General features: G+C 39.8%; 1 protein-coding gene across 3 annotated transcripts in view; it reads left to right on the plus strand.

Annotated features, from left to right (window-relative positions):
• Positions 1 to 1,650: 1,650 nt before the first annotated feature.
• kcnn3 (potassium intermediate/small conductance calcium-activated channel, subfamily N, member 3) overlaps positions 1,651 to 27,345 on the plus strand; it is a 48,598-nt gene continuing 22,903 nt past the window's right edge. The window contains exons 1-3 of one of the 3 annotated variants that reach the window (XM_077721135.1): positions 1,651 to 2,055; positions 2,331 to 3,397; positions 16,430 to 16,525. In XM_077721135.1, the coding sequence (XP_077577261.1) occupies positions 2,360 to 3,397; positions 16,430 to 16,525 (1,134 nt within the window). In that variant the 5' untranslated portion in view covers positions 1,651 to 2,055; positions 2,331 to 2,359. The remainder of the gene's footprint in view (positions 2,056 to 2,330; positions 3,398 to 16,429; positions 16,526 to 27,345) is intronic. The other 2 variants (XM_077721132.1, XM_077721133.1) reach the window with 2 other exon arrangements.

Below are 27,345 nucleotides of genomic sequence, written 5' to 3' on the forward strand. Positions count from 1 at the left end.
GTGTACATTAGCACGCACTCAATCCCCACCATATTCATACCCTTAAAGCCAGGTAGAATGCTCTCATTAGCTAGGATTATCCCAAATCGACTCAGTGGAGTACACATTAACGAATCATTGAAGCACTGTGTCACACTCCTAATTATCTACTTTGGTCAAGGTGATGTATTTAATATACACTGGTGTTTTGGAGTCTTAAGTGATTTCAACCAGTGGCAAATCTAGACAACCCTGGCGACTCCCCAATAGAACCTCCAAAACCTGAACAAATATGGGTAAAATGGGACCCTAAAACAGGGAATTCTCCCTATAATCAATTGATGCTTGAGTGTGAAGGCTATTAATAAAAGGAATGCTACCTGTTTTACTGCAGGTTTGTTCAACTATTAATGCTCAAACACTGTTGTGGCAAATTACTGCGCTATGAAAAATCATCTAGTCTGGACTGAAAAATTATTTATTTGCAGTACTGAATGAAACATGGCGATTATAGTGCAGAAATATTAAAATGCTCCTCCACATGATGGCAGAATGTAGTTATTAACCTTTGTATTCATTGTTGCCAAATGAAAAATCTTCTCTTTATGTATAATCTTCTGTATGTGCATGCACTGAAAGAAAAAACAACAACTTACATTTTACTGTTAAAATACTGGGCAGCTTTGGTTGTTAGAATTTTACTGTTAATAGGAAAAACAGACACGCGAGAATTGTAAAATACACGTAAACCCGTCTAGTGGTTTAGTATCTGTAAATTTAATGTTGATTTGTTCTTTTTTGGTCTTTATGTCTAAGTTTAATTTGTTATGTGATTGATAAGTACCCGTCCTTGGCAAAAAAGACAACAAAATGCCTTTTAAAATCAGATTTTATATATATATATTTTTTAAGTGAATGAACAATTATTTTCATAATTGAATAATAAGTATAGCAATTTTGTTAGAGAAGTCACAATAACTCTTCACTTTTGAAAAGTAATTTACACAAAACTGTCCATAGCTAAATCTAAATCATATAATTTTACACGTAATTTATTAGCCTCCTTTGGGGAATGCCTCAATAATCATGCATAAAATAAACATTTCGTATGCAATGACTCCATTTTCAGGGGTGCAGGGAATAGTACATTGGGTACACTTTATATTTAATTAAGTGCGCTGTGAAAATAACATGTCGTTATATTACTTGCTATTAGAAAAACCTAGATAAATCAATTCATGATTCCGGGAAATGATTTTTTTTCTACTAAAATCTAAAGTACTACACTATTTTAATTCATATAAATGACATGGATTTGATGGATCTTGGTGTAATTCATTGGTGGTGATGCGAATTCAAATCTTCCATCATGCTAGATTTCATGCCAGCGAGAAAGCCTTTGATGCTGATATCATTTTTCATTTTGCGCAATTCCTTGTCTCATACTGGATCCAGATCGCGGCCACCTGTTTTCAGCGCGTCTCCTTCTCCATCCAATAGGAGCGAGCGAGCGGGGGTGGGAGGGAAGGTGGGGAGAGAAGTTGGAGGCGAGAGTCAGACGCTCATCCGTGTTCTCACAGAACCGCGTTTGAGGGAAAGCACACCTAATCAATTACCCGCCTATTGTTGTCGTAACATTTTGGAGTGTTTCGGGGGTGGGGGGTTGTCCATTTTGCCAGAGAAAGGGCGTGGGAGGGGGAGACGCGCAAATAAGCTACAGGTTGATACATCTCGCCATGGCTCCTCGTTTGCGAGCGACCACCGTGTTTGGCGGCGACATCACCGTGGGCTCGGTGAATCCTTTGCGCGGGATGAGAAATCACGCCGAGTGAGGCGCGTCAAACGAGGAGGAGAGGAGAGGAGAGGGGGCGCTGGAGTGTCGGGACGCTGTGCGCAAAGCTCGGGAGGCGGCTTGGTGGACCTGTGGAGGAAGCCTCATGAACGGAGGCGAGAGGCGGGAAGACAGAGAAGATGGCATGGCTGTGACAACATGAAAAAGAAAAAAAGTGGGGTGCTGTGTTTTGATCCAGCCAAGTGATCCAACACTTCTGCTCTTTGGGAGCAGGAAGAAAAGAGGTAGGTAGAATACACAAGATGTGGCAGGTGTCTGGTTATGTCACCCCCTAAAAAAAGTAGGTTACTCCTTTGACTCTCCTCCAAGCTTCCCAAGTTGTCATCTTTCCCAAGATGCCAAAACAACCTAAGACTACACGGAATCAAAAAATATTGCTAGTGCATGACTAATGTGGGCAATTTTCCCTTCTTGAGTCTCCCAAGGTTTGTTCCACCTGATGCTTGCTTGACGTGTCATTGGAAGCATTGAGATAATTGCTTGTTTTTGTGTCCGGCAGGCCAGAGGTACGCGGTCACAGTTCTTACCATGGAGCCTCCCCCCTCTTTGAGCCTGGCTCTGCTCGGAGGCAGCGAGGACGAAGACCAGCGTTTTCTCCTCCCCTTGGCGGGCATTTCCCACCCGCCGGCCTCCGGAGTCCAGGCTCCGGGGTCCAACCACTCCAACCACACGACGGCGTCCAGCCTCAGCCGCCTGAACGGCAGCAACCCGTCGCCAGTCGCCACGCCCTCGTCCCTGCCAAAGTTGCCGTCGAGCGGTCCTACGCCCATCCCCAATGCCCTTCACCCCACCAGCACTCCGCTCTCCTCCTGCTTGGGGTCACAGCACAGCCTAGGCGGGGACAACTCTCCCATCTACAATGCCCTCTTTTACTCCTCGCACTCGCCCTCCATGGATCGGGAAAGGGAGCGGGACCGTGGGTGCAAGCATAGACAGGCCAGTCCACTGGTCCACCGTAGGGACAGCAATCCGTTCACCGAGATTGCCATGAGCTCCTGCAAGTACACGGGTGGTGTCATGAAGCCCCTGAGCCGCCTAAGCGCCTCCCGGAGGAATCTCATCGAGTCGGACAGCAGCAGTGAAACCAAAGAGGCCGGCGTTTCTGCAGTTGCCGGCGCCACGCCGACCGGGGGTCACGACCGGCAGCGAGAAGCTCCTACCTCCTTGGTCCCCCAGTGCTCTATCAATCAGCAGCCCCTCCAGAGCCCACCAGAGATTGTCATTTCATCGAAAGAAGACTCGCCGTACCCTAGGGCGGGATATGAGATCAGCGACGCCACCTCTGACCAGATGTCCATTTACCACCAGAACCACGCATTGGTTGAGAGTCGGCGGGCACAACCGGGGAGGTCCGCTAGCGGTTCCGGGCTCGTGGGCCCGGGGGCCAGGGCCGGCCCCACCAAGGCCTCGAAACGAAAGAACCAAAACATTGGCTACAAACTGGGCCATCGCAGGGCGCTGTTCGAAAAGAGGAAGAGGTTGAGCGACTACGCCCTGATCTTCGGGATGTTCGGAATTGTTGTCATGGTCATCGAGACAGAGTTGTCCTGGGGTGTCTACACTAAGGTAAGACCCTGAGTTTCTTATTTTGCTTAAATGTGAAATATTTGTAATATCTCGACTATGTTATTTGAAAATATTTGTGTCCAATTAGCCCAACAAAATTCTGGAGAGTACTCGATGTTGTCAACTTGTCACTTGAGTTTGATGATGACAACCGGTTGGAAAATCACCACTGGGAAATTTGATTTTTCATTCGCATGAAATATGGCCTTAAGTTTCATGTAGTGCTATTGACAGCTTTCACACTTATGCTCCACTGAAGAAATCGTTAATTGACTGTTCCGATCAGACCCGTGTATTTGTAAGAGACCAGATTGGACAACGGCATGTTCTCAGTCACTACGTTTATTTAAAAAAACAAAAACAAATGAAAAATGTCCAGCCATAGTGTCCTGTGCCATCCCATTCAAAATGGACCATCTCTTCTTAAGCCCTAAGATCGGCGAATGGTTGTCTGATCTAGTTTCTTAAAATGTTCTTAAGTTCTCAAATCATATTTCATGTTAAGAGTAAATGAGCATTGTAGAGCAGAGTGCTGTAATAGCTACATAATCAAACTCTACGCACTGAAGTTAAGCGTTACTTGCTGCATTCAGACATAACCCGAGCCTGTAATGTTCCAGACTTGCGAAGTGGTAATGTTGCGGAAAATGTCCGTGTCAGCTGAGGTGGCAAAATGCGTTTACACCTAGAGAGTGCCTAGCGACGACTGGTACAATACCGGACATCTTGGTATGTCTAAAAGAATTATGTCTGTATTTTACTACTGTTGGTGATGCAAATCTGAAGGGCCAATTATAGATAATTGTCATTTCTATCATTACAAATTGTAAAAATGATAAGAGAATTTTGAGCACCAATTGTAGTTTTTAAAAAAGCCAAGAAAACCCTCTATTTTTTCAATATCTGTTGGTGACACACCAAATATTGGTCTACCACACCCTTTTTGGTCCTCGTTTACCAACTGAGAACTGTTGAATGGCAGCTCCTATTTAGTTTTTATTATGTATTTACTGTAGTATTTTCCTGACCTAGCAGGGTTTCAAAACAATCGAATGTGGCCAGAAGATGCAACAAAGTCTGATTAATATCCAGCTGTTTGGTGCTGGAGGTGTGTACTCAGTGACGTGATACATTGATGATGAGGACACGCAATGGGCATTGTCGACTATCAGTCAGAGGCCAGCTTCTCATTTGGCCGCGTATTGTTGTGTGTAATAAGATGAATCGGCCCCCAGCAGCTCTTGTTTGTTTATCTAGGTTTGTCCCCACGTCCTTGTTGTGGCTTTGTTTGAGTGTGACATTGCACAATAGGTCGGCTGGGGTTTGTTTCGCTAATAAAGTGAAAACATTACTTCCAGTTGCACGTCGGATCACATTCAGATCAACGATCAGGCGACAGAGAAAGTGGACAGGTCGTCGCTCAAAATTTTGTCCAGTGGGCGTGTCTATGTTCCATTTACAAGGCTCTCTATTATGATTATGGCAAGGAATATTTCCCTGTGTCTTGTTCTAACTCTGTCCACACAAATTTTTTGCCCTCCATTTATTACGTTATGACTGTCCCTGACTCTACTTCATTAAGATAAAGTCACATCCAGAATTTTTTCTCTCAATACATCATTGTCTCTTTTCTTTCCACCCAGTGGCGTCTGTGTCATCTTTCTGTCTCTTATCTGTTCTGACTGCTTTCTTTCTTTTGACCTTAGTCTTTTAATCCATCCTCTGGTGGGCGTCATAGCAGGGGTATTTGCATGGAGGAGAGAAATGGAAGGCTATGTATGAAAGGTTGAAGGCAATAATAAAAAAAGGCTTGATTTAGGCTCTTGAGCTATGTGTGATTCCGCAATGAACATCGCAACACGGAAGCTCGGGCCAATCAATTAGAATTGATAGACAGCTCAGAATGTGAGCGTGAAGAGACACACGTATGGTTGTGTTATCTTCCCTTGATAAATCTATTTTCAAGCAGCTATCCGTGCAGAAAGGCACTGAATCCAAACCAACTTTAATGAAGAAAAAGAATACATGTTTTGTATAAAACCAGCAGTATGTAATCCACATTTTGAAAATGGACTTGCTATCTAAGTAAAGTTAATCCAATTCACATGGGAAAAGAATGGTTTAAGAGGTATGGTACAAAATGGTTAACACGCCCACCTTATATTTCTGAGATCGAGGGTTCAATCCCCGGTGGGTTCCGACATTTTTTGTGTTAAATGTTGTCCCATGCCTGCGTGGGTTTTCTCCGGGTACTCCGATACTCAGGAATAAGTGAGACCTTGAATGGTTGTTTGTCCATTTGTGCCCAACAGTTGGTTGGCAACCTATTGAGGGGATTCCCCCACGCCTACTACCCACAGTTGGCTGGGATAGGCTCCGGCACCTCTGTGTCCCTTGTGGTGATAGAGATTAGAGTGAAGATAAGAGTTAGTTGATTGAACATTTTATGTCAAATGTTTTTTTAATTGCAGATCCTTTGAGCTTTTCTTTGTTCTCATCTCTGGCGGCACATATATTGCCCCAAAGGCTATCATTGGGTGGGCTACCTCTGATTTAGGTGACAAGCCCACCTGGATAAATGAGTAAAAACACGCCTGTAGGTTGTTGTGACAGATGGCTTGGAAATGAAGAAAGCTGATGGGATGTGAGGAGCTCCAAGCAGCCCTCCAAAGCAGGCTTTGAGCGATGGCGGTCTACCACGATGATTGAACTATTGATTATTGATAATCACTCTCCTAGCATATGCATCACCCATTCTCAGCCACTAAAATGGTTTACTGCAAATGGATGCTGCTAAGCACTATATATTTAGTTTATTGACAACTTGTGAGGAACATGGATTGGAACTACCCGATTGCTCATCTTTACTATCGATACCATACGAGCACGATGTATTTATCTCACAACTAAATGTTTTTAATATGTATTAACTGTTATGTTAGGCTTGAACGGGTCCAGCTGCTCTGCATAGCATCCAAAAATAGAGAGGAAGAATACAAAAACTGTAACTGAAGAGGGTGCGTCAAAACATGAGGACACAAGCCAATGAGATCCAATACAAATATATCATTGCGTATTAAGATTATAATGTTCAGCTGTGACTGGCACTGGCAATTGAAGAAGCAGTTTGCAGTGTATTATACTTGGAGCTTTTTTTAATGTTTTGTCCAATGATTGCAAGTTTAACTCATCCGGTGTATGCAAATGTGTTTTGTGTTACTTTGTCTGTAGAAGTTGGAGCTCATCACAAAGCTTGAATTGGTGTTTTAATTGTATAATCATTTAACTTAGCTTCACATACTTTGCAGTATTGGATTGGGAAATAATTTACAACTAGGGAGAAAGTGGCCCTTCTGGCAGAATTGTGGCTTTCCATACAAAATGAGGTGTTGAATACTCAAACTTTGATTTGTTTCTATGTTGTGCTGCTTTCTCTGTTACCAACAACACTAAAATAGCACAACCATTACCATTACTATTTCTCTTTTGTGCAGGGCATGAGCCAAAGAAGATCCCATTTCATTTTTATGAACTACCAGAAATTTGATTCGTTGATTATTCCACAACTGATGATTTGCCTTGGTCATTTCATTTCAGTTCTCATGTATAATGCATGAATGACATTTATAAAACTATAAAACTTTGTCATGTAGAACAGTGGAACCTCTAGAGTTTCACAAAATATGAGCCCGAATCCACATTGAATAAAAAAATAATTGAAACAGAAATAACCTGAACTGACCTAAACTCATTGCACAATAGTCGGAAGTTCTTCATCAAAGAGTGTTAAAGTTATTCAGAGGATTTCCGGCAAACCTAACATAAAAGTCCTATTGCATGATTTCCCCTTGTCATAATAAGTGTTGCTGAGTTTGCTCCTTCTGTAATAAGTGGAGCAAAAAATAACCCACTCCATTTTCTCCTTTCATGCTGTGTCACCCAAGGTTTCACAATGCACATTTTCTGGTTTTTAAACAAAGTTCAAATTGTGACCTGGCAAACTCCAGGGCCTTTTTAGTAAACTAAAAATACAATTGGGTGTTGGTCCAAATTAAGATTCTTCAGCCTTGGCGGCTAAGATCTACTGTAAATTCTATGAAGTGTGTTCCAGCTTTCACAGTTGCTCTTAACTGTAAATGCCCCAGGGCTCCTTTTTCACTTTCCTGGCCTTGGCATCTTCAAATACAGCCAATCACGGATGAGAGACATCTTATACGAGATTCTATCACCGGCCGGGTTTTGCAGTGACAGCTTAACACGTGTGTTTGGCGATTTTACACACGTCTCTCTATCTGAGAATAAGTGAGGCTGCTAGAACACTCTAGGACCTTAGCGTGAGGCATGCCAGATCAATATATCATTTGAAGAAGGTCTGCGTGGTTCCTCTATGGCCCCAGGGCCCACTGTGACATGTCTCAGGCCTGCTGATAAAACACTACTAGCTATTCTGGGGGGAAAGCACAGCTGTTGTCAATATCACCTGTCAATTCACACATACTGTACAGATGGCCGCTGCTGTTGCTGTGTGTGCCTGAGGAACATTTTTTTTTCTTCTTCTAGAGTATCCATGGATAGCAGTAATGTGGGATCTTGATTTATGAGTGACCGGGTCCCATTTCTCTTTTTTTATTATTTTTTTTTTTTACATATGAGCTGCCGCCTTGATGGTTGATCAGGTTTATTGTGTGTATGTGTGTGTGTGGAAGAAGAGATTTTTCATGTTTGTTGTCTCGATTTTACAATTGTGGCCACTGGACTCCGCTCCTTAAATCCCAGTCAGTGTATGTAACAGCATAGGAAATGTTGGAGATGAATTTGGGCTTTTCAAATGTGTCTCATTCTCCTAAGTCCCTTAGATGAAATAAAAAACAGAGAGAACATCACTGAGAAAAATGAGTTAGATTAGAGACAAGCGGATTTAAGCAGCACTTGTTTTTTTTTTCAACTGCTAAAATCTTAATTTCTCTAATCCATCTTGTTTGACTCTGATGTTTTATTTCTATTTTAGCTTCTCTCGTCCCCCTGAGATACCCTTATGAGGAGGAAAGTAGAAACAAATGATTATAGAATGAGACAAATCTGAGAAGCTTCATTTTGTTTCACGTATTTGCTATGGGAAGTCAAATAAATATCCATGTCTTTGTCATGAATCTTCTCTCAATAGCAATGTTGAATTAGTAATTGTTGTTAATGGAGCAATACAACAAAATCTAAATTTATTTTTCTTTTCTTTAAATTTAGCGTATAGTTTAACATTTGGTTGTTCCACAATGCTGTACCACTCCATGTTAATGTCATGAATGTGACTTTTTGGGTGCTTGTGTTTGCAGTTGTAGGTAGCATAAAAGGTGATTCGTCTTCTAGTCGACTTTGACGTTTTGGCTGCTCTATAGTCTTCTGGATGTCTATGTTTGTCTTCTGGGAAGCTGCATGACCTTTTATTTCAATTTGGTATTAAAAATGATCCTTCATTATCTGGAGCTATTGGATCACTGCGATTTTTTTGTTCTTGTAGTCTCTTCATCCGCACTGTCAGATGTTCCTCCCCTGAGGGATCTTAAATGTGTCTCCATCTACTAAGAGCAATTGAAGGTTCTGCAAGGGACATTTTTAGCCCGGCAGGCTCTCCTCATAGCCCTGCATGAGACACGCCCCTGAATTCATGACATTTCCGGCAAATATGTCCTGGGTGACCTTTTGTTCCTTCCAATAGCTTGCCAGAGACTTCCCCCTAAACAACCAGGGAATTAGAAGAGGCGACCGTTGGCGTGGGTTATATTCTGTGCGAGAGTTATCCGCCGTGCTTGAGTGCCACCTCTCCTCATCGTCCTCATCGTCTTTCCCCCAATATATTAACTTCAGGCCCTTGAGGGACACCACATCCTTCAAGTCATGTTGCTAATTGCAACAAATTATTTTTTTTCCTGGAAGCAAGTGGACATGCCAAGCAAACCTCTTGCACGTTCGACTTTATTGAGTGTTTGATTGCTGGCTTTGTAACTGGTCCAGACCATATCAGTGCATTTTATGCTCCCGTTCTTTTGTTTTCCACTTGAACATGGTCTGTCCTGGTTGTGTTAAACTCCTATTTTATCAATAAGTATCATTTAACACCGGCATAGAAAAAAGTAATTAATTGTTATGTCAAATCTGGTTGGCCCACAGATACAATTTAGATTATATGAGCCATCACGACTACTGGGATGGTAAAAAAATCTAACGTGATATACACATACTGGAAGCATTGCCAATTTTCATTTTGTCATGAATTATAAAATGTAATTCGTTCATTGAAAAGGGTGATTCTCCAAGTGTTTACCCAACAGAAAAGGCTTCATGGCCTTGACTGACTACCATTGTACGTTGGCCATAACTTTGTGTTATATCAACCACCCATCACATAAACATCGGTACGCATGCCAGTTGACTTTATTCAACTTTGCTGTGTTAATGGGTTCGAATGCACCTGCCGTGGGTGTGTGCACACAACCATGTTTTTGTGGTTTATTTGAAACAATGTGTATTTGCTGTTGCCCATGTGTGTGGGTGCTAACACTGGTCTTTGTGATTTAACTCTGAGTCGGAAAGTGGTAAAAAGTCAAGTTTGCGTCTGTTTTAGGCTTCCCAAGTGCTCAAAACATGGTTGTGTGTTTGTGTGTGTGTGTTTATAGCCGGCTGGGGTGACAAAGGCATCTCTGCCTCCTGCCTGTTTCCCTGGAGACTGATTGGGAGACAGAGACATTTTGACAGAAAGAGAGCTTCAAGGCTTAAACATTCACATTTAATCGCATATACGTAGGATAAAACACTTATCAATGTCCTCCACAAAACAGGAAACTCTTTTGGGGGGTTCCTCTTTATGCATTCAGAAGTATTAGACACTCGTACAACAGGTAATTGAATTTTCTGCTTGAATTCAAGACATTTAATCCACATTTCTGGAGACACATAGTAACCCAAATAAGCAGAATAGTAAGCAGTTATTTCACTTGAGGAATTTGAGCATGGTAAAAATAGATGAATGTACTAAGTACTCACTATTTACCTTTTTTATACTTTAATTTATGGAAAGCAAATATTTAAATGGTATTTGTTCACAAAATTATTTTGTGCTGCACTGATTTACACCAAAATATTTTTGCTAATAATGCTCTTATATGCTTTTAATGTTTGAGAGCTTTGGTCAAATTGGAGAAAAAACAACATTTGTCCCTCCTTAATACATTTTCGAGGCTCAGGGCTCGTTATTGGCAGATCCACAAAATTATTTAATGAGGCATCACGATATATGTGCTATACTTTGGCTCATCTTTTTTTCAATCCTCCCATCATTTGTAGACATGTTGCCTTTTTTTCTATCAAAGTGGGTCCAACAGTGGAATATTCCTGTCAAATGTAATTGGCCTTTTTCTGTTCTTGAAATGATGCATAAGTGTTTTTCATTGCGCGGTTATTAACACTATCTATTTACTTTTAGGGGCATTTAGGCACCCATCTTGACAAACATCTGCATCCATTCTTTACTTGTTTGTTTCGACAAGGTTTTCCCTCCACTAGTATGCCGCAATCATCATTTACAATGGATGCACTCAACACAAAATGGTTTATGTCATGTTTTTGTGAAATGCTTAAATGAATGCTGAAAGTCTACACTTTTTTCCAATCCATTTTGTTGGTAACGAAGAGATATTGTTTCATATTATCACATATTATTTAATTGCTATCATAATACCGTGAATTGCTGATTCTTTCAAGTCTAATCAGCTGTTTTTTTTCCTGTAAGCAATAGTTTTCATCATGGGTGGGCAAACTATTCCACAAAGAGCTGCTGTGGGTGCAGGTTTTCATTCCAACCCATAAGGGGACAACTTTTCACTAATCTGATGTCCCACTAGTACAATCCGATGCTTCTTGTTTTCTGCAGAAATCGCATTGGTAAAAGTGTCTGTGGTACTGGATCGGTTGCAACAAAAACCTGCACCCACATTGGCCCTCGAGGACCAGTTTGCCCAATTTTGAAAAAGAGAAGATCATGATTTTATAATGTATTTACTTTGAAGTATTAACTCATTAGCTGCTCTTGGCAGCTTACAAGGGATGCGCGATACAGAAAATGAATGAATGAACATACACATACATCATATTGGATGGTTGCCTGGCAACCCCACAGAGACTATTGAATACTTGCAGCCGCCAATACAAGCCGGTAAGATAGATGACCCAAGCTATTCAAGTTCCATGCGCACACATCACCTTAACAGTGGGTGATTCGTTTGACCTTGATGTGTCAGAGTTGAAATTATTTAGATGATTTTATTTAATAACAAGAAGATGCTGATTCTGGACATTGAACACAAAATGTATCATGAATTCTCTTACGCACAATTTGGACTACAGGGAATTCACATTATAACCCTGTTTTTTGCAGATTTTATTTTTTTTTGCAGTGCATAGCGATCAATGGGGATAACTGTGGAACTATTTTTTCTAATATTATTAATTAATAATATTATTGTGCCAAAAGATTGTCCCAAAAGTGAATATTAGTCTTCTTGTTTTCTGCCTTCCTCTTTTTTTAAATTGAAATGGCATACAAATCACTTTGACAAACTAGGGTGACCTAAAACTGATTTTTACTTTGAAAACAGATAAATAGAAGAAACGTCTAGCGAGACAGAAGCCAAAATGAAATAAGGTTGCAACTCGGTGTCGGGACACTGTTTACAGTGAGGCCGCTGAGCTCGCTATTTTTCTCATTAACAAGACAAGCGACGCTTCCTTTGCAGCCATTTTGCTCCAGTGAGCACAAATGAGATGTTTGGAGTAGGGAGAATGAGACGCCGATACGGGGAAATAAAAAGCCAATGACAGCTTGAGCTTTCAGCCAAAAATCAGCCAAAGTGTTGTGCAGTGGCCCATAACAACAACCACTAACTACCATCCTACTTCACTATATGTGAATTATATACCGCACATAGTCCCAGAATTCAGTTTTTTGACTTCACTTAGTACTTTACCAAGGGGGGAATCTAAGATCAATGGGAAAATAATCCATAAATGTTGTATAATATTTTGTAAAATAATTACTTCTCATAAACCATAGATAATTTCTAGCAGAACTCTCAGGGATTGATTAATTGCTTTATATTTTAGGAAGACTCCATATAATTAAAAATTTGGGGTCAGATTATCAAAGCAAATTTAAGAGTTGCCAGTCAATGCTCTCAATGGGAGAGCGGAAATATTTCACAAGTCAAACAGGGTGTGCAAAGGCCTTATTCGGACCAATTGTGAGAGGAGACTAGATCAAAAAATGTGTCAGAATTTGACGAGTTGGAACAGAAATACCTGCTATGTGGTCATAAATACACGAAAAGCTTCCAGACTAAAAAAAAAAAAGGAAAATCATTCACTATAATCAGGTAATAAGAATATCATGGCCATATTAGGTTTGACACAAAAGTGAAGGTTCAGCAACTTGTTTTTTTTCCATACAATACTTTTGCATTTGTATTTATTTGGGCCAACAAACACATTTTGGGGGAGCCGCAATAGAGACGATAACACACTGGCACACTCTATTTTCCAGGACACTGACTCGCAATATATATTCATGAACCAATGCAGATTGCGCTTAATCACCTCACGAGGGAGACTCAGTAGTCAGTGACTAAATTAAGAATCAGAACTCAACGCCCGCGTGAAGCTTTGACTTGGGCAAAAAAAGCCACGTTACACCTGAAGTACACTTGCCATATGGACGGCCTTGGAAAAATGGGCCTTCATATTTTCTGTCACCAATGCTTGCAATTAAAATATCAACAGTTTGTACTCTATAGCACATTTAACACTATAACACAGAGCCTGGAAACTTTGTTTTTCTTCCTGAGAATATACCAAAACCTTATACTCCTCCGGTTTATGATAAATTGTTTATAGTAAAGACATATTGGGCATAATTTAACATAGTGGAGTAAAATAACACATTTGTAAACCACATATGTAACTGCCATGTCTTTATGGGATAAGGGTTTTGTTTGGGTGTGTTTTTTTTATAACAAAAGTAGTTATTTGACCTATAAAGGGTTGAGGTCTTATAATTCGATTCAGACTCTTCCACAACAACAGCCTCACTTTAGTCATCGATTGCCCTTCTTGACCAGGATATATGGGTGAGGAAAGAGGAGAAGTGGCAGTAAAATGGGACTAGATCCACATATCAGAGTTAAGGCATGGTGTCACGCTTGTTATATACTAGATTTGGTCAAAATTTCTTGCATCATTCATCTCTTCAGGGTTAAAAGTGACCTATAACACCTCTTAAAATAACTTTGGACAAGAATCTCTTGATTCCTAAAAGATTCTTCAATTATTCTATCAGGCTTGTTTTGAAATGTGGAATGACTGAGCACAACCCACGCAAACACAGCGAGAACATGTAAATTCAACTCAGGAAAGCCCTGGCTGAGTTTCAAAGCAGAGGCAGACGGGCTAACAACCAGGGATTATTAGTATTTCATCTTCTTTTTTTATTTTTTTATAACTGCACTCTCGAAAAAAATATGCATGGTACTCTATTGAAAAGTAAAGGTGTAGTTGTTTCTAATTTATTCATTCATCTTCCCAACTGCTTATTCTTACCAGGGGCAGGGATAGTTGTTTCTCATCACATGAATAATTTACATTTATAACACATTATTTAATTACTAATCAGTTTGGCGTAACAGTCTATGATGATTGAGCAGTTCAAATATAAAGAGCATACCGGCCGGGCTATGTTGATATCCAAAGTACTTGGTCGTAGGACATCTGCTGTAGTTTATGGGATGCGTTCAGGCGCACATTTTGCGGCTGAGAAACATGAGATAATGCTGTGTTCGCCCTTTTATTTGATTTAGTTTTTAATATCTGCTGTTGCCCGACACTAATTACAGTTATGCTCCACCAAACTTTCACCAATTAATTGGATTTTACTGCCAATCTTCCAAATCACTCAGTGTTTACCTGATCATTTGGGCTCTGCTATTTCCAGTCTTTAAATTACACCATATGCAGGACGCCAACGATCGGCGCAATCTCGCGATATTCTCCAGGTGCCATTGTCCGCCCTCTCACTTGTTGTCTAGCGTGCAGTAGTTACACTAATGAAGAGAAATACTAGCCATTCACAATGTGACCCTGGAGTGTGCTAAATCCATCTGTTGGGTGTTCTCAAAATTATCTTTTTGACCATTAGCATGTGCTGATGCAAGGACAAATTGTTTAGAAGAAGAATGAGATATTAAATGAGAATATATTAAGTGGTGCTTTGTCAAGGCGGGTGTTGGTAGGCCAATGGGACGGAGTTTCCTCATAGCTTACAAGGCGATTTGTTCTGATGATTAAAAAGGCCTTAAAAATATTGTGGCTGGAACAATTAGACTGTTTTAAGGTTACTTGGAATTTCATTCACTAGCATATGTTTCAGTACATTTGCACCAGATGAGATCTGGCAAATGTTTCTATTCAATTACCTCACCTTTATGAAATAGACGTTCTTACAACGTGACACCATCGACTAAGCTTTAAATTGGGGGTATTTCTGACACTGATTGGCCATCAGGAAGACTGTGACAGAAACCTCTTTTACAGAATTATTAACCATCGGAACAACTACTGCTTATTGGGAAATGTGTCAAGTTTTTTTCACTGCCACCAAGGCCCATTTCTCAAAATTTTGTGTACAAATACAAGAAAAAAATGCTCCAAACCCCATATTTTTTTACCCACTAATTTTCTAAAACGCTTTGTGTATCTTTTGGGATCTGATCTGAATTGGGGTATGACTAACCACTTATCTATCGTGCTGCATTCATTTTTAACATGAATATACATGAAGATATGCATCCATCGAAACACCTCAGAGGTCATAAATATATATATTAATTTGTGTCGCCATTTGCTGAGCCTCACTGTACTCTACCTGACTAAGAGGCATTCTCCTGTTGCTATGGCAAACTTCATCTAAATCCAATGTGATTTATCTTTTGCTGCTGTAGAAATTGAATTGATTTATTTTTTCTTCCCAAGAGCACTCTGAGTGATTTTGTTTATTTATATATTTACTCTTAATCCCGGTGAATTAGAATCATGATATCCTTTCTAAGGCAGGCTACTTTCTTGAACGGCAAATATGCTGAAATACTTGAAAACGTAACAACTGAACCATTCCATATAGAGGCAAATCACCAAAAAAAGGTTGCTTATGTAAAGCTAATGTGATGCTGTGAATTAGTTTTATGAAATGTAAAATTTGGTTGCAGTTTGGGTATCATATTGGTTACATAATTTTGAGAAATGTCATTCTTTCCCTTATAAAAAAGACTGTCGTATCCATCCAATATGATAGAAATTGTAATTAATGACATTTTATGCTGGAAAGATTGTAGTCTTTTTATTCTAAAGGACCATTAAACGCTTAGCGTTTAATTTTGTTGTGATTTGGGCTTCAAAAGGTTAACAAACAAAAGTATAAATATGTTTAACATGGCCACGACTCTTAAATGTTCATAGATACAAGTCTGGTAAATGAATGAATGGATGGATGAACACTCACACTTTTGGCTGCATCTTCATTATACTAATAGCATTTCTACACTGCAATTCCTGGTAAACCCTAAAAAAAAGGTCAAGAAAAAGCAAAATGATGTACTTTTCCCAGGAGTAGTGTGCTGGTGTGTACATGCTGAGTCCAGTCGGGTAAGCTTTGAGTGCACGAGGTGAAGGGGGTTAAGGAAGCCCCTGACGTGCTTTGAGTCGTATTGATTGTGAGTTCCCTGGAGCATTGATTATAAGCCCCGCGAAAGCAGACAATCAGAAGATTTAAAGCCTCACGGCAAAGGGATATCGACAGGTGCACCACTCCTGATGAGCCTTTGAAAATCAGTTTGGTAAATGTACGCTTCAAAGAGGGAAACGAATAACCCCAACGTGACTCAAGATGTAAAAGTGTGTTTCCCTACTCGTACTGTAGCCTTGTGTCTTTGCCCGCAGAGCTCCATGTATTCTCTGGCCCTGAAGTGTCTGATCAGCCTGTCTACAGTCATCCTGCTGGGCCTTATCATCGCCTATCACGCAAGGGAGGTTCAGGTAAAATGACTCACTCGCTGTCAAACAATAGTCCCGCATTTGCTGCCTCATTTGCTTTTGTCCTAAACGGAAATTTGTTTGGCCCTGAACACTTGTGAGGCGAAACATTAGGTACATTTGCAAGAAAAGAATGCTTTGAATAACACAGGTTATAATGTAATTGTTTAGTCAACATAACTGTGCATAGAGCCACTTTAAAATACTGTTTTACATGCATATATGTGCATTTAATCATTTGTCTTTAAGCCTGCCACCAATTGTATTTTTAATCAACGGAGGTTAGTCAATTGAGGAGCCGTCCCCGTCAAAAAATTTAGGGTAGAACAAATAAATCAAGTAAATTAAGTAAAACGTCTGTTCACCGCTATCTCACCCAATTGATCCAACTTTCATATATTTCAGTCATTATATAATATTAGACTTTTTTCTATATCTTTCAATGGCCATTGCAAACCCATGGAGACACTCACTATTAACTTATTATTAGCAAAACACAATTTGTCTTCAATCTCCCGTGGTGCAGATTTTCTGAATATAAATCCTTGTTACTAAGATTCTGTAATTTGCTTAGTCACCGCATGCACACTCCCCATGCATGCTCTTGGTTGTGTTGTGGAAAGCTGGAAAAGGTAAGTAGTTTAACAAATCAGCAAAAGCAACATTTTATTTATATGTAATGGTTACATTTGTGCTGTGGGCTGTTTAGAAATAGTTTGATTGTTGTATGACGTTAGTGGTTAATGTTGGCCATTTTTCAAGGTAATAGTTATGCAACGGTTGTCATTGTCCTCTTGTATACTTACAATAGTTTTCTTCTTTTGTCGGCCTTTTATACGTTAGTATTGTGTGAGGCTGCACTTTTATGAGTAATTTAGGCCACTATTTTGACCAAATAGTACAATACGCAAGTCACTTTTTTCTCAACTGTACTTTTGCCAATTTTTAGAGGTTATTCACAAAACATCGTACTCTTCCTTCAAAACCAAACACTGGCTTTAAAAGAGTGCTCAGTAGAATATAAGGAAAATGCATTTTCTGTATTAAAAAATATCTGTAAAATGAAGTACATTACTAGCCTACAAGGAAAAAAATCACGTTTAGGATTTTTTTATGTTATGTTTGCAAAGTAAGTTCCTTTAAAAGGTTGATTTTAAACTGGGTTAAGGAATTAACAATATCAGCACTAAATGAGTTAAAAAAAGTATTTCTATTATAAAAATATCAGCAGATAGATACTGCTGAACACTTGTCTTATCTTATGTGAAGCTTTCATTACAAAACTATATAACTATATATATATATATTTCCCTGTAATACCAATAACATTCCAATAAGTCCTTTTTCATTTGGAGTAAATAGTGGTATACATTGTGATGTAAAAATTACATGCCCTCGGCTGTAATAGACTATTGAGTAAATAAATTATAAGAGCCCATTTCCTCCTTGTTGTCAGTATGTTAACGTCCTCTGCATAATTTAACATAATAAAAAGAAAGATCTATTATATTTATAAATCATGATCAGAAAGTTTAGGCCAACAGCAACAAAATAATTGTACAGTTTTTACAATAATTGCAAATGATGGAAAGGCACTGTTTAAGTGACTAAATCCATTCATTGTTAAATCTTAGAAATGCAAGAGAATGTAGGCTGATTATAAGATCATTTTGCGGCCATATCAATGCTATTTCTATAATTTGTGGCAAATAAAAACTGCGTAAAAGGCCACAGGTGGCCCACAAGCCTTATTTTGGACACTGATGCTTGGACATCACAATCGATACAAATTTCTTTTTCCAAATTGAACATTTTAGTGTATCCAAAAAGGTTTCTTCTCTTCTAACTTTAATGCTGCAAATGTAACCAAGCCATAGAGACCTGTATAAAAAAATGTTGCCTCCTTGTGCAGCTGTTACAAAATAGGTCTATTCCCACACATTAGGATTCCATCCCTCGGGCTACATCTCGCAATAAGGGGGGCCCAGGTGTGTGTGGGGCTCGCCAATTAACGCCATTAACTTGCCGTCTCGGCGGGATCGTCCGAAAAGCCTACACGTGGCTTTTCATGCAATGAATAGACCGCGACAATCGATCACTTGTGCCGTCATGCTTCATCAGATGTGATTTTGTGTTTGCCGTTTTGACTAATACAACAGTAGCGTGCTCAATAGGCCTGGCTTTTCATCATTCCTCGCACATCGACTGTTTATGCGAGCCTTGCAGGAGGCTGTCAGTGCCCCCCAGTCTAGCTATTACTCCCCATCAGCTAAACCACCATCATCCATCTTGCCTCATATTAGTTTAATGCTGCGACATACTTACATTACTGTGCATTACTGCCATACGGTGCATGTACTGTGAATGTGAGGCAGCCATGTGGAACGCTCCTTAGAATTCATTGATAAAATAATAAAGGAACGCTTTTTGTTACATCCACCCACGCTCGCAGTGGAGGCTCCATGCCACGGTAGGATGAAGAAGCCGCATTGATGATGGAAATAACATTCTGTCCTTTTCATAATGGGAGGTTTTTGTTCGGTGAAATTTAAGAAATCTGACTGTCAAGTATTGCTGGGTGTTACCAGCATGTAAAATTAAATGGTTCGTGTAGCAATTCACCTGCAATATTACTGAAAATAAGGCATTTAAAGTATTGTTTGATTGTGTGACATTGCCTAGAAGTTTAGATTGTTTGTTTTAAGATACCTAGAATGTTAGTCACATATTTTGGCATTAAATTAAAGAGTCACTCGAGTTTAATGTTTATATACACAATTTACTGCCTGTTTATATGTTGCAAAACAAGGGGTTTATTGATCTCAAAGAACAGCCAATATATGCGTTTAGTGTCAAAATATATAGGGGGAAAAAATAACCAAAATTAGTCAATTGCCCTGCCTTAAGTCTTTTAAATAACCTTCCACTGTGTTTGTTTGGTAGGGTGAAATGTTGCCAGTTTTGGGGGACACATCTGTAGTATAAGTGCATAGTTCTGAGAGTATAAGTCACAAAAACAGATAGGAATGATACAACACGCCAGGATCAAAGTTGAACATTGACTTTATACGGCAACACTGCATCCCCACAACCCAGTTTGACACCTGACGCTGCGTGTGTCATATCACGGGTGTCAATGTGTTTGCTCTTTGCTTCCGTACGTGAGCAGAATCGCAAGTGTCACCTCGTGTCTGCTCCTTATTGTTGCTGTTCACGCACACAAACAAGAAGCCATGCATGCAAAATGAAAGGCGCCGCCTCATAATGACAGCGGCCATCTCACATAAAGACACACTCTGCCGAAAAACTCTTAAATCGGCATGTAACAGGATATTACATTCCCTCACACACATTATATAGAGCTTCACCAACAAGATAGTATGAGATTCCGCCCTCAACGTCTTCCCTGGAATCTTTCCTCTCTCTTCTTCCCTTCTTTTCTTTCTCCCTTGATCACATTGCATCCGCCTCTCCTCTCCTCCACTGGGACGCAATTCGATTTGCCTGTCGACTTGACATCCTTTCCTCTTCTCTTCTGGTTCCACATCCAGCATCTCACCTATTCACCTTGCGCCCGTTGTAGCGCCATCGTCGCCCTCTAAAAGGCCTTTCACAACTTTTTAAACCTTCATCACGTAGTGCTTTTCACACGCCTTCCCTGCCAAAATCATCTGTCTCCCCTCCTTCTCTGCTCCTTTGTGTCTCTTTGGCGTCTCTGCTAATCTGTCAAAGGGTTGGGACAGGACGACCAAGCCGTGCTCGGCATGAAAGAAGACATAGGCAATCGTTCCTCACTACGGTAGCGTTCATCAGTAATCACACTAGACTGCAACTCTATGCTTTATTCTGTCTTGTCCAGGGGAGGGAATTTAAGTTTTCACAAATTGCTCTCCTGTTAAGCATTTTGGGGTGTTTGTGTGCCTGCGTGTGTACGGCATCACTTGACATGACAGTGGAAAGTGAAAGGAAAAAGAGGGATGAGACGCTGACAGGAGAAATGGTTCAGTTTGAAGTGAAGTTTTTGCAGCTTTGAGGGATATTATGTCTCTTTATGTTCTTTATTTAGCTTTTTAGTCCAGTGAAGTTTTACTGACAGTTTTCAAACTTACTCAAGCTGTCATTCTTTTTGTCTTGATTTTGATCTTTTTGTTTATTTTCATTGCCTGCTTCTTGCTAATAATGATCTAAGGAAGAAATTACAGTTTTCATCATGCATAAAACTTGACTCTACTATTCAAACCTAGTGGGGAAAAAAAACTTTTTCATTGAGCGCTTTTTTTATGATTTGATTTGGACATTTCAAATCATGGGAATACACACACAAGTGTTTTAATTAGCACAAGTGCTGATTCCCAAGAAAACCTCATTTACTGTACACATTTTGGATAAAACCTTTCATCTGGCCTCATTTCATAAAAGCAACAGACTGGGCTTTCCTCATTTGTGGGTATTTTTTCCAAGTCATTCCGTTAATTACCACTATGCAGTTATCATTAATAACCCTCCAAAAGAGCAATCACATTGATTGCATATTCCGTCTGGACGACCAAGCGTGACTGTACAGACGGATTTCCCCAATCATGTCATTTATTCATTCTTGTTATTCCTCCTTAGACAGAAATGAGCTTTGCCTCGACTTGACCTTTAACAGAGTCCAATATTCCAAAGTGTTTATGAAGGTGCTTATGGCTGTGTTAATTGCTCTGCGAGTGGCCATCAGACCTTGCTGCTTCTGGCTCGGATCCAAAAATAAGTCCTAAATAAATTCCATCTTGACATTTTGGTGCATAAGTACTGAATAATTCCAGCTCCATCCAGCACAAGAGTATGTTTCCACCTTTGCAAATACATTAGATTGACACAGCATGTTGTTTTATGAAGAACATTTGGTAGCTTTTGAGCGTTTTGTTGCGGAAATCAGAAAAGCATCCATTAAACATGATGCAAAATTAAAAATAAATGTTTCCCTCATGGAGTTAACATTACCGTCCTATGGAATCTTCTATTGCTAATTTACATTTAGATATATTCCATTTCCCCTCATTACCTCTCATCACCGTATGTCAGGACAATTTAACTTTAAAATGTACAGTTAAGTGGAGCTTCCAAAGTGGAATACTATGTCAAATCAATCAAATTAAAAGACTTTATTGTCATCATGCACAGCTGCGTATAATGAAATTGGCGGTGCTACTCCAAGCTTTTCAAAGTGTATTTTCCCAGAAAAAAAAACAACAGCTGGAACAGGTTGTGACCAGGGTGGTATTGATCCCTGACAGTTCCTAGCTCTGCTGAGGTAGCAAGTGTTCAATAACACTCGTTTAGGTGTAGTTATATGATTTATAGACATAGTTATTAATTTTTCTCAGATTGAAGTGATTAAATATCCTTTACTATCCATACACATAATGTTTAAAGCAACATATTAATGTTCCTATGTTTAATATCATTATATCGGGTCTTTGAGGGCTGCAGTGATTGAACATTCTTTACATGTTTAGTTTATTAAAAAAAAACTAGTGACCACCAAGGGGTCCATAGCATGATACATCTTTGCTTTTTCTGTCTTTTTTCAATCCAATAGTGTTACAAATAATATTGGCATGAAAGACCAGGAGTAACGTAATCATGAACAAAGGAACATTACTGATCTGACAGGCAACGTGAAATAGATTTCATTACAGCGCAAACATCTCCTGTCCCCCTCAGGACGTGTAAAGGTACTGTGATTGATTGGCCGTTATGTACCAACACGCCACTCTTTATTTGATTTAGTGGGCCTGAAATACAATAGTTGTGGATTACGAAAAACACCCCCAAGTCCACTATATTTCCCATTGAGTGAATGGTTATGTGATTCAGGAGACAGATGAATCATTATTCTGTCCCCACCCACCAAAAAAAAGGTGAAATGTATGCTTACAAAATCTTGCACCATGCTGACAGTTTATGTCGCAAGAATTGAGTTTGTTTGAAGCATTTATGAATCCAAAATGATTTTCCTAAGGAATATTTTAAAGGGAATCCAGGGTCAAACTCCCATCAGGATTTACTTCAAATAGCATTTTAACATTTTAAATTTTTAGTCCCATTTGATGCACGTCTTTGGAAAGGTAGGTTGATTTGAACTTAAAAAAAAACAGTCGACATCATTGGCAACTAATAAGTTGAATGTAAGAAACAATAGAAATAAGCTAATTGCTGTAACAAATCGTTTTTTTTTCCAAAAGTCACTATACACTTTTTTTTTTTAAATTTCCTTGCAGGTATTATTCTGACAGACATCAGGCCATTAGTTTTAGTACGCAGTTGCCTGTGAATTTCAAAATGACATCGCAGTAGCATTTCAAAATTGCCACCTGACAAGATGATTTTTTTAGCCTAAAGTGTAGTCCGCACTAGTTTAAAAAAGTTTGGTGTTTAAAAAAAACTGTGTGTATGTTCTTTCAAAGAGAGCGAAAAATCGACATTTCTCCAGTCCATTAGTGTGCTTCCATCATTAGTGAAGTGTGTTGATTTAGTTACTTTTGGTGCATTTCACAAGTGATCCATTGATCAACAACACACCAGCTTGGTCCTCTAAGACAAGCAGATGGCAAGCAGAAAGCAAAGAAACCGTGAACGGTCATCTCTCAGTGCTGGGCTGCTATTTAATATCTGAATGGGCATTTAATGACAGTACTGACCACATTGTTTATGCACCCAGGGAAGTGAAATGGATGAGCCTAATGCAGCACAGCACATCTTCCATAAATGCTCTTTCTAGTCTCGTATTTTTAGGCTCACTTGCTAATTAGTATTGAATGGAGGGAATTTCCCATCACAGGATGTCTTGGGTGAAGTCATCCTTACACTTGCTTGCTGTTTTTAGACCTTTTCTTTGGGAAATTCAGCACATAGCTAACTCAAGTGTGAATATTCTTCTTTGTCACTTCACCTCTTTCTCTCTCACTCTCCATATTTACACTGTTGGCTGTGAAAAAAACAGTCTTAAATGTGTTTCCTAGGAGGGGAACTCACCCTTTGTGAATATCTATCCATCCATGGATTTTCAATAACAAGCACTTGAGGCACTTCTTTGAACCAAGTTAGCAGGAGCCAAGAAGCCTCAGCGTATTATAGTACACTGGATTATTTTTTTTATCTTTAAATCTGTCCACCTTTAAACTGTTCTTCAGTAGTGGCTTGGAGGGTATTTTTCTTGCAAAAAAAGTTGGCCTGTGGCTATCAAGAAATTTCCTTTTCACAGATGGAGCCTCCAAAAGTCTGTCCGCAATCAGGCAAATGGTACACAGTCTGTAATTTAGGGGATTGTGGTGAAATGAAACACTCGCAATTAGGATTCTGATTGGAATTTTTTAACAAATGTGAAATGGCGTCAACATGACGCAGCTCTCCTGAGCGGATGTGGCAACTCAGCCAAATTGGAAGAACGAAATGTTACCTAAAGTTTGTTAGGCAGGGAAAATCCATCAACGTTTTGGTACGTTTGAGCCACATAATTCCAATTGTGGGAAAAACCAAGTACCTCATAATTAAGAAAACTTGGATGCCCGTTGGCATCCAATTCGAGTTTAATTGTAAACTAAACAAATTTAAATATAGCAATCATTATTTGTTAAGTCTCCCTTTAAAACTAGGTATCAGTTTCTTGTGTATTTGTAATAATATGACACATTCACGCATGTATAAGGCTTTGCAGACATAATGGCCCTGCCAAGAAAACCTTAACAATGACGTGTTTAATAACCGTCCTGTGCTGAGATGTGCGATTGGTCGTCTACGTCCTTGTACCATTTTTTCTGGAACTGGCTGGTGACCCGTATAGTATACAACCTAAGCCTCTTCCCTGAAGTCAGCTTGAATAAGCTCTTGTTCACCTCGGAGTGACGTTAGTTGGAGTATGTGTTCATTTTTAGTTTTATAGTCAATATGCTCTCTCCATCTAAATATTCCTGCATGTGTTTGTCTTGTTCCATTTTGTCTGTTTGTGGGAGTTTCAAGCTACAAGACGCAGACACTCCCCAGGGGTGTGATGGTGCATGTGTGCAGGCTCACTTACGCCTTTGCTGATTATACACGTCTTCCCTCTCTCCACCTCACTCCTTTGGGAAACACCACCCTGTAGCTAATTTGCTGGCATATGATTCTTGTTCTTTTATAGTCGATACATGTCCGGACCATCTGGGTGTTTGTGTAAAAAAAAGTTGGTTTGTGTGTCAGTGTGTGCTGGCCTGCCAGATTGTGTCGAGCACCGCATCTGTTTCCGTGATGAGACATGTGCAATCAGGGATTTAACCTGATTAGATGAGTAGAATGGCTGCAGGACCTGAATGCAGTTCAGATGGAACAGTCGCTCCTCTAACTTCTAGTAGTACACCCTTGCTTGCTTTTTGACACTTGGCACATTGTTCTTTTTTCCTTGCCCTCTTTCTGTCCAGACCACTCTTTGCTGTGTCCTCATATCGCTCTTTCTTTGCCCTCCACTGCCACATTTTGTTAAAGTAAAAGCAACACATGGCACATGGGATTTCACTGAGATTTTCCTTTGGGTTCTCTGTATATACAGTATGTCCAAGCTTGTTGAGAGTGTGTTTTGTCACACAAACACACACACACACACACACACACACACAGAACCAAACCTCCCACTACCACACACTACCCTCTCATTTTGGTCATGTAAGGCCAATGGCACTCGCTCACTCACATTGACAGATTACTTTCCTAATGGAATTTAATTATTTATCCTTTCCTCGTGGCGATTTAGCCAGGAAAAGACCGACAGCAGAAGGGAAGACAGAAACAGAAGGTGAGAAGTGGGTGAGAGTGGTGGTGGGGGGGGGGGGGGGGGTCATTTCCTTGTTGCAAAATCTTGTTTTATCCCCATAGTGTTTTCAATTAGTGTTTTTTTAGTCATTTGTAATTCTAACTTAGTTAACAGTTGAACTTTAAACTTAATAGTAGTGCTAGTAAGCAACATGGGAAAAAAAAACCTTTTCGGCAATCATTTACTAACATAAATGACTCACTTGGAACAACACAACAAACACTTTGGATTGTTGACTTTATTTTCAAATATTTCAACTGTCAGCCTGAACAGATGGGGCGACCAAAATCGGACAGAGCCAGTCAGCACCTTCCTATCTCACCATATCACACACACCTCCATCATTTTACCTCCATCTTCTTTCCCTTTCTTCTCACTTTCGTCTCTAAACACGTTTAAATCTTCAATTTCTTCTTCTTTTTTTATTCTCTCCCTGCCACCGTCTTCCTGCTGCTCCCTCGCTCTCACTGGGGATCCTAATTAAGCTTGGCTGCTTTTTGATGTTGTCACCGTGGCAACAGTCACCATGACGAGGCTGGGACTGCACACACACACACACACACACTTTCACGTGGGCATGCACACGCGTACGTTTGCTCATTTTTTTTAACCAAGGTCCATCATTTGACCTGAGCCTGGCTTCATAGCTTCCCCCATTGGATTATAAGTTAGTAAGTGCATATGTTGACGTGTAGAAAAACATGCTTCCTGCTGAGTCGGCCACCGCTTAACGATGGACTATCGGGAATACATCGTTAGGTGGTCAAGGCAGGGATGGACATCAGATAGCTAGCAACCACACAGCTTCTCGTAACATTCTGTTTTCATTTGTTTTCCTGAAGAGACGTTAGAGTTTGTTCAATCCCCTTGAGATGTGTCATAAAATAAAATAAAAAGTGACAGTTCATTTCCCTTGGTAAGTGCCTAGTAATTCTTACTCCCAGTACAAAAGGTGTTCCTTTTTAGTTTGCTCTCTATTTTTAATCATAACCTTTTATTTACACACAAAAAATATGAGCCAAGCTGTGAAATACAGAACAAAAGCATGTGCTTAGATGTTTGCTTACGAGGATGTCAAACCTCTTGCGGGTTACGTTTATTTTTGTAACAGTTCTCATGTTGCCGATAGTCTTATACTCAAAAGCACAATTGGGGAAGCAGTCTGAGGGCTGTGTAAGGTTTATTAAATATCTGTTATGATAGTCTCTGTATTAAGTGAGACATATGCCTAAGGAAGACAATGTTGGTGCTTGTGTGTGTTATGTGTGCTAGAGTAAACCCAAAGGTTTGGGTTCAATTTCCGTGCGTTGCTGGCCATGTCAATGAATTCTTGTGAAAGATACTCAATTCCACATCACATGCTGTGCCATTAGGTGAAGGGAGGGTTACAATGACATAGCAATTCAAGTGCCTTAAAGGTGGAAAAGCTATACTATACGTACAAGTGAAAATCCATTGTAATCATTACCCTTACAGATAATAAATTGGTACTCCTAAGAATGTCATGATATTGTCAAAAAATCCGTTTTAATGAAAAAAAACATTCCCATCAATCAGCCACTCAAGCCTCAATTCTTTGCTATTTAATTTGTTAATCCAAACAAATCAGATGTCTATCAGTATCCCAGAACTAATGTATTTTCTGCCCTTGTATGATCTTTTCATTTCCTCTTCATTCATCTCTTTCCTCCACCCTTCCCATCATTACCACCACCCTCCCTCACCCACTCTCTGCTCTCTATGTAATGAAACCATCCTTTAGTGCTTTCCTTTTAACGTCCCCTTTCATAACATCAAGATTAACACAGCAATTAGCAACAAAAACATTCGTATACAACGTTAGGGGGGAGAAGTACAATTAGAGGAGACGGTCACCCCGTCCTCTTCTCAGAGGATACTGAGATAAGCGGCACGGCTTGTTTTTTTTAATTTTTGCTAAGTAGGCCCGACTCTAAATGACTCTGCAAGTGTACTAAACGCCAGAGTCACTGTA

Source organism: Stigmatopora nigra, chromosome 7 (assembly GCF_051989575.1).
Source record: "Stigmatopora nigra isolate UIUO_SnigA chromosome 7, RoL_Snig_1.1, whole genome shotgun sequence".
Taxonomy (NCBI): Eukaryota; Metazoa; Chordata; class Actinopteri; order Syngnathiformes; family Syngnathidae; genus Stigmatopora; species Stigmatopora nigra.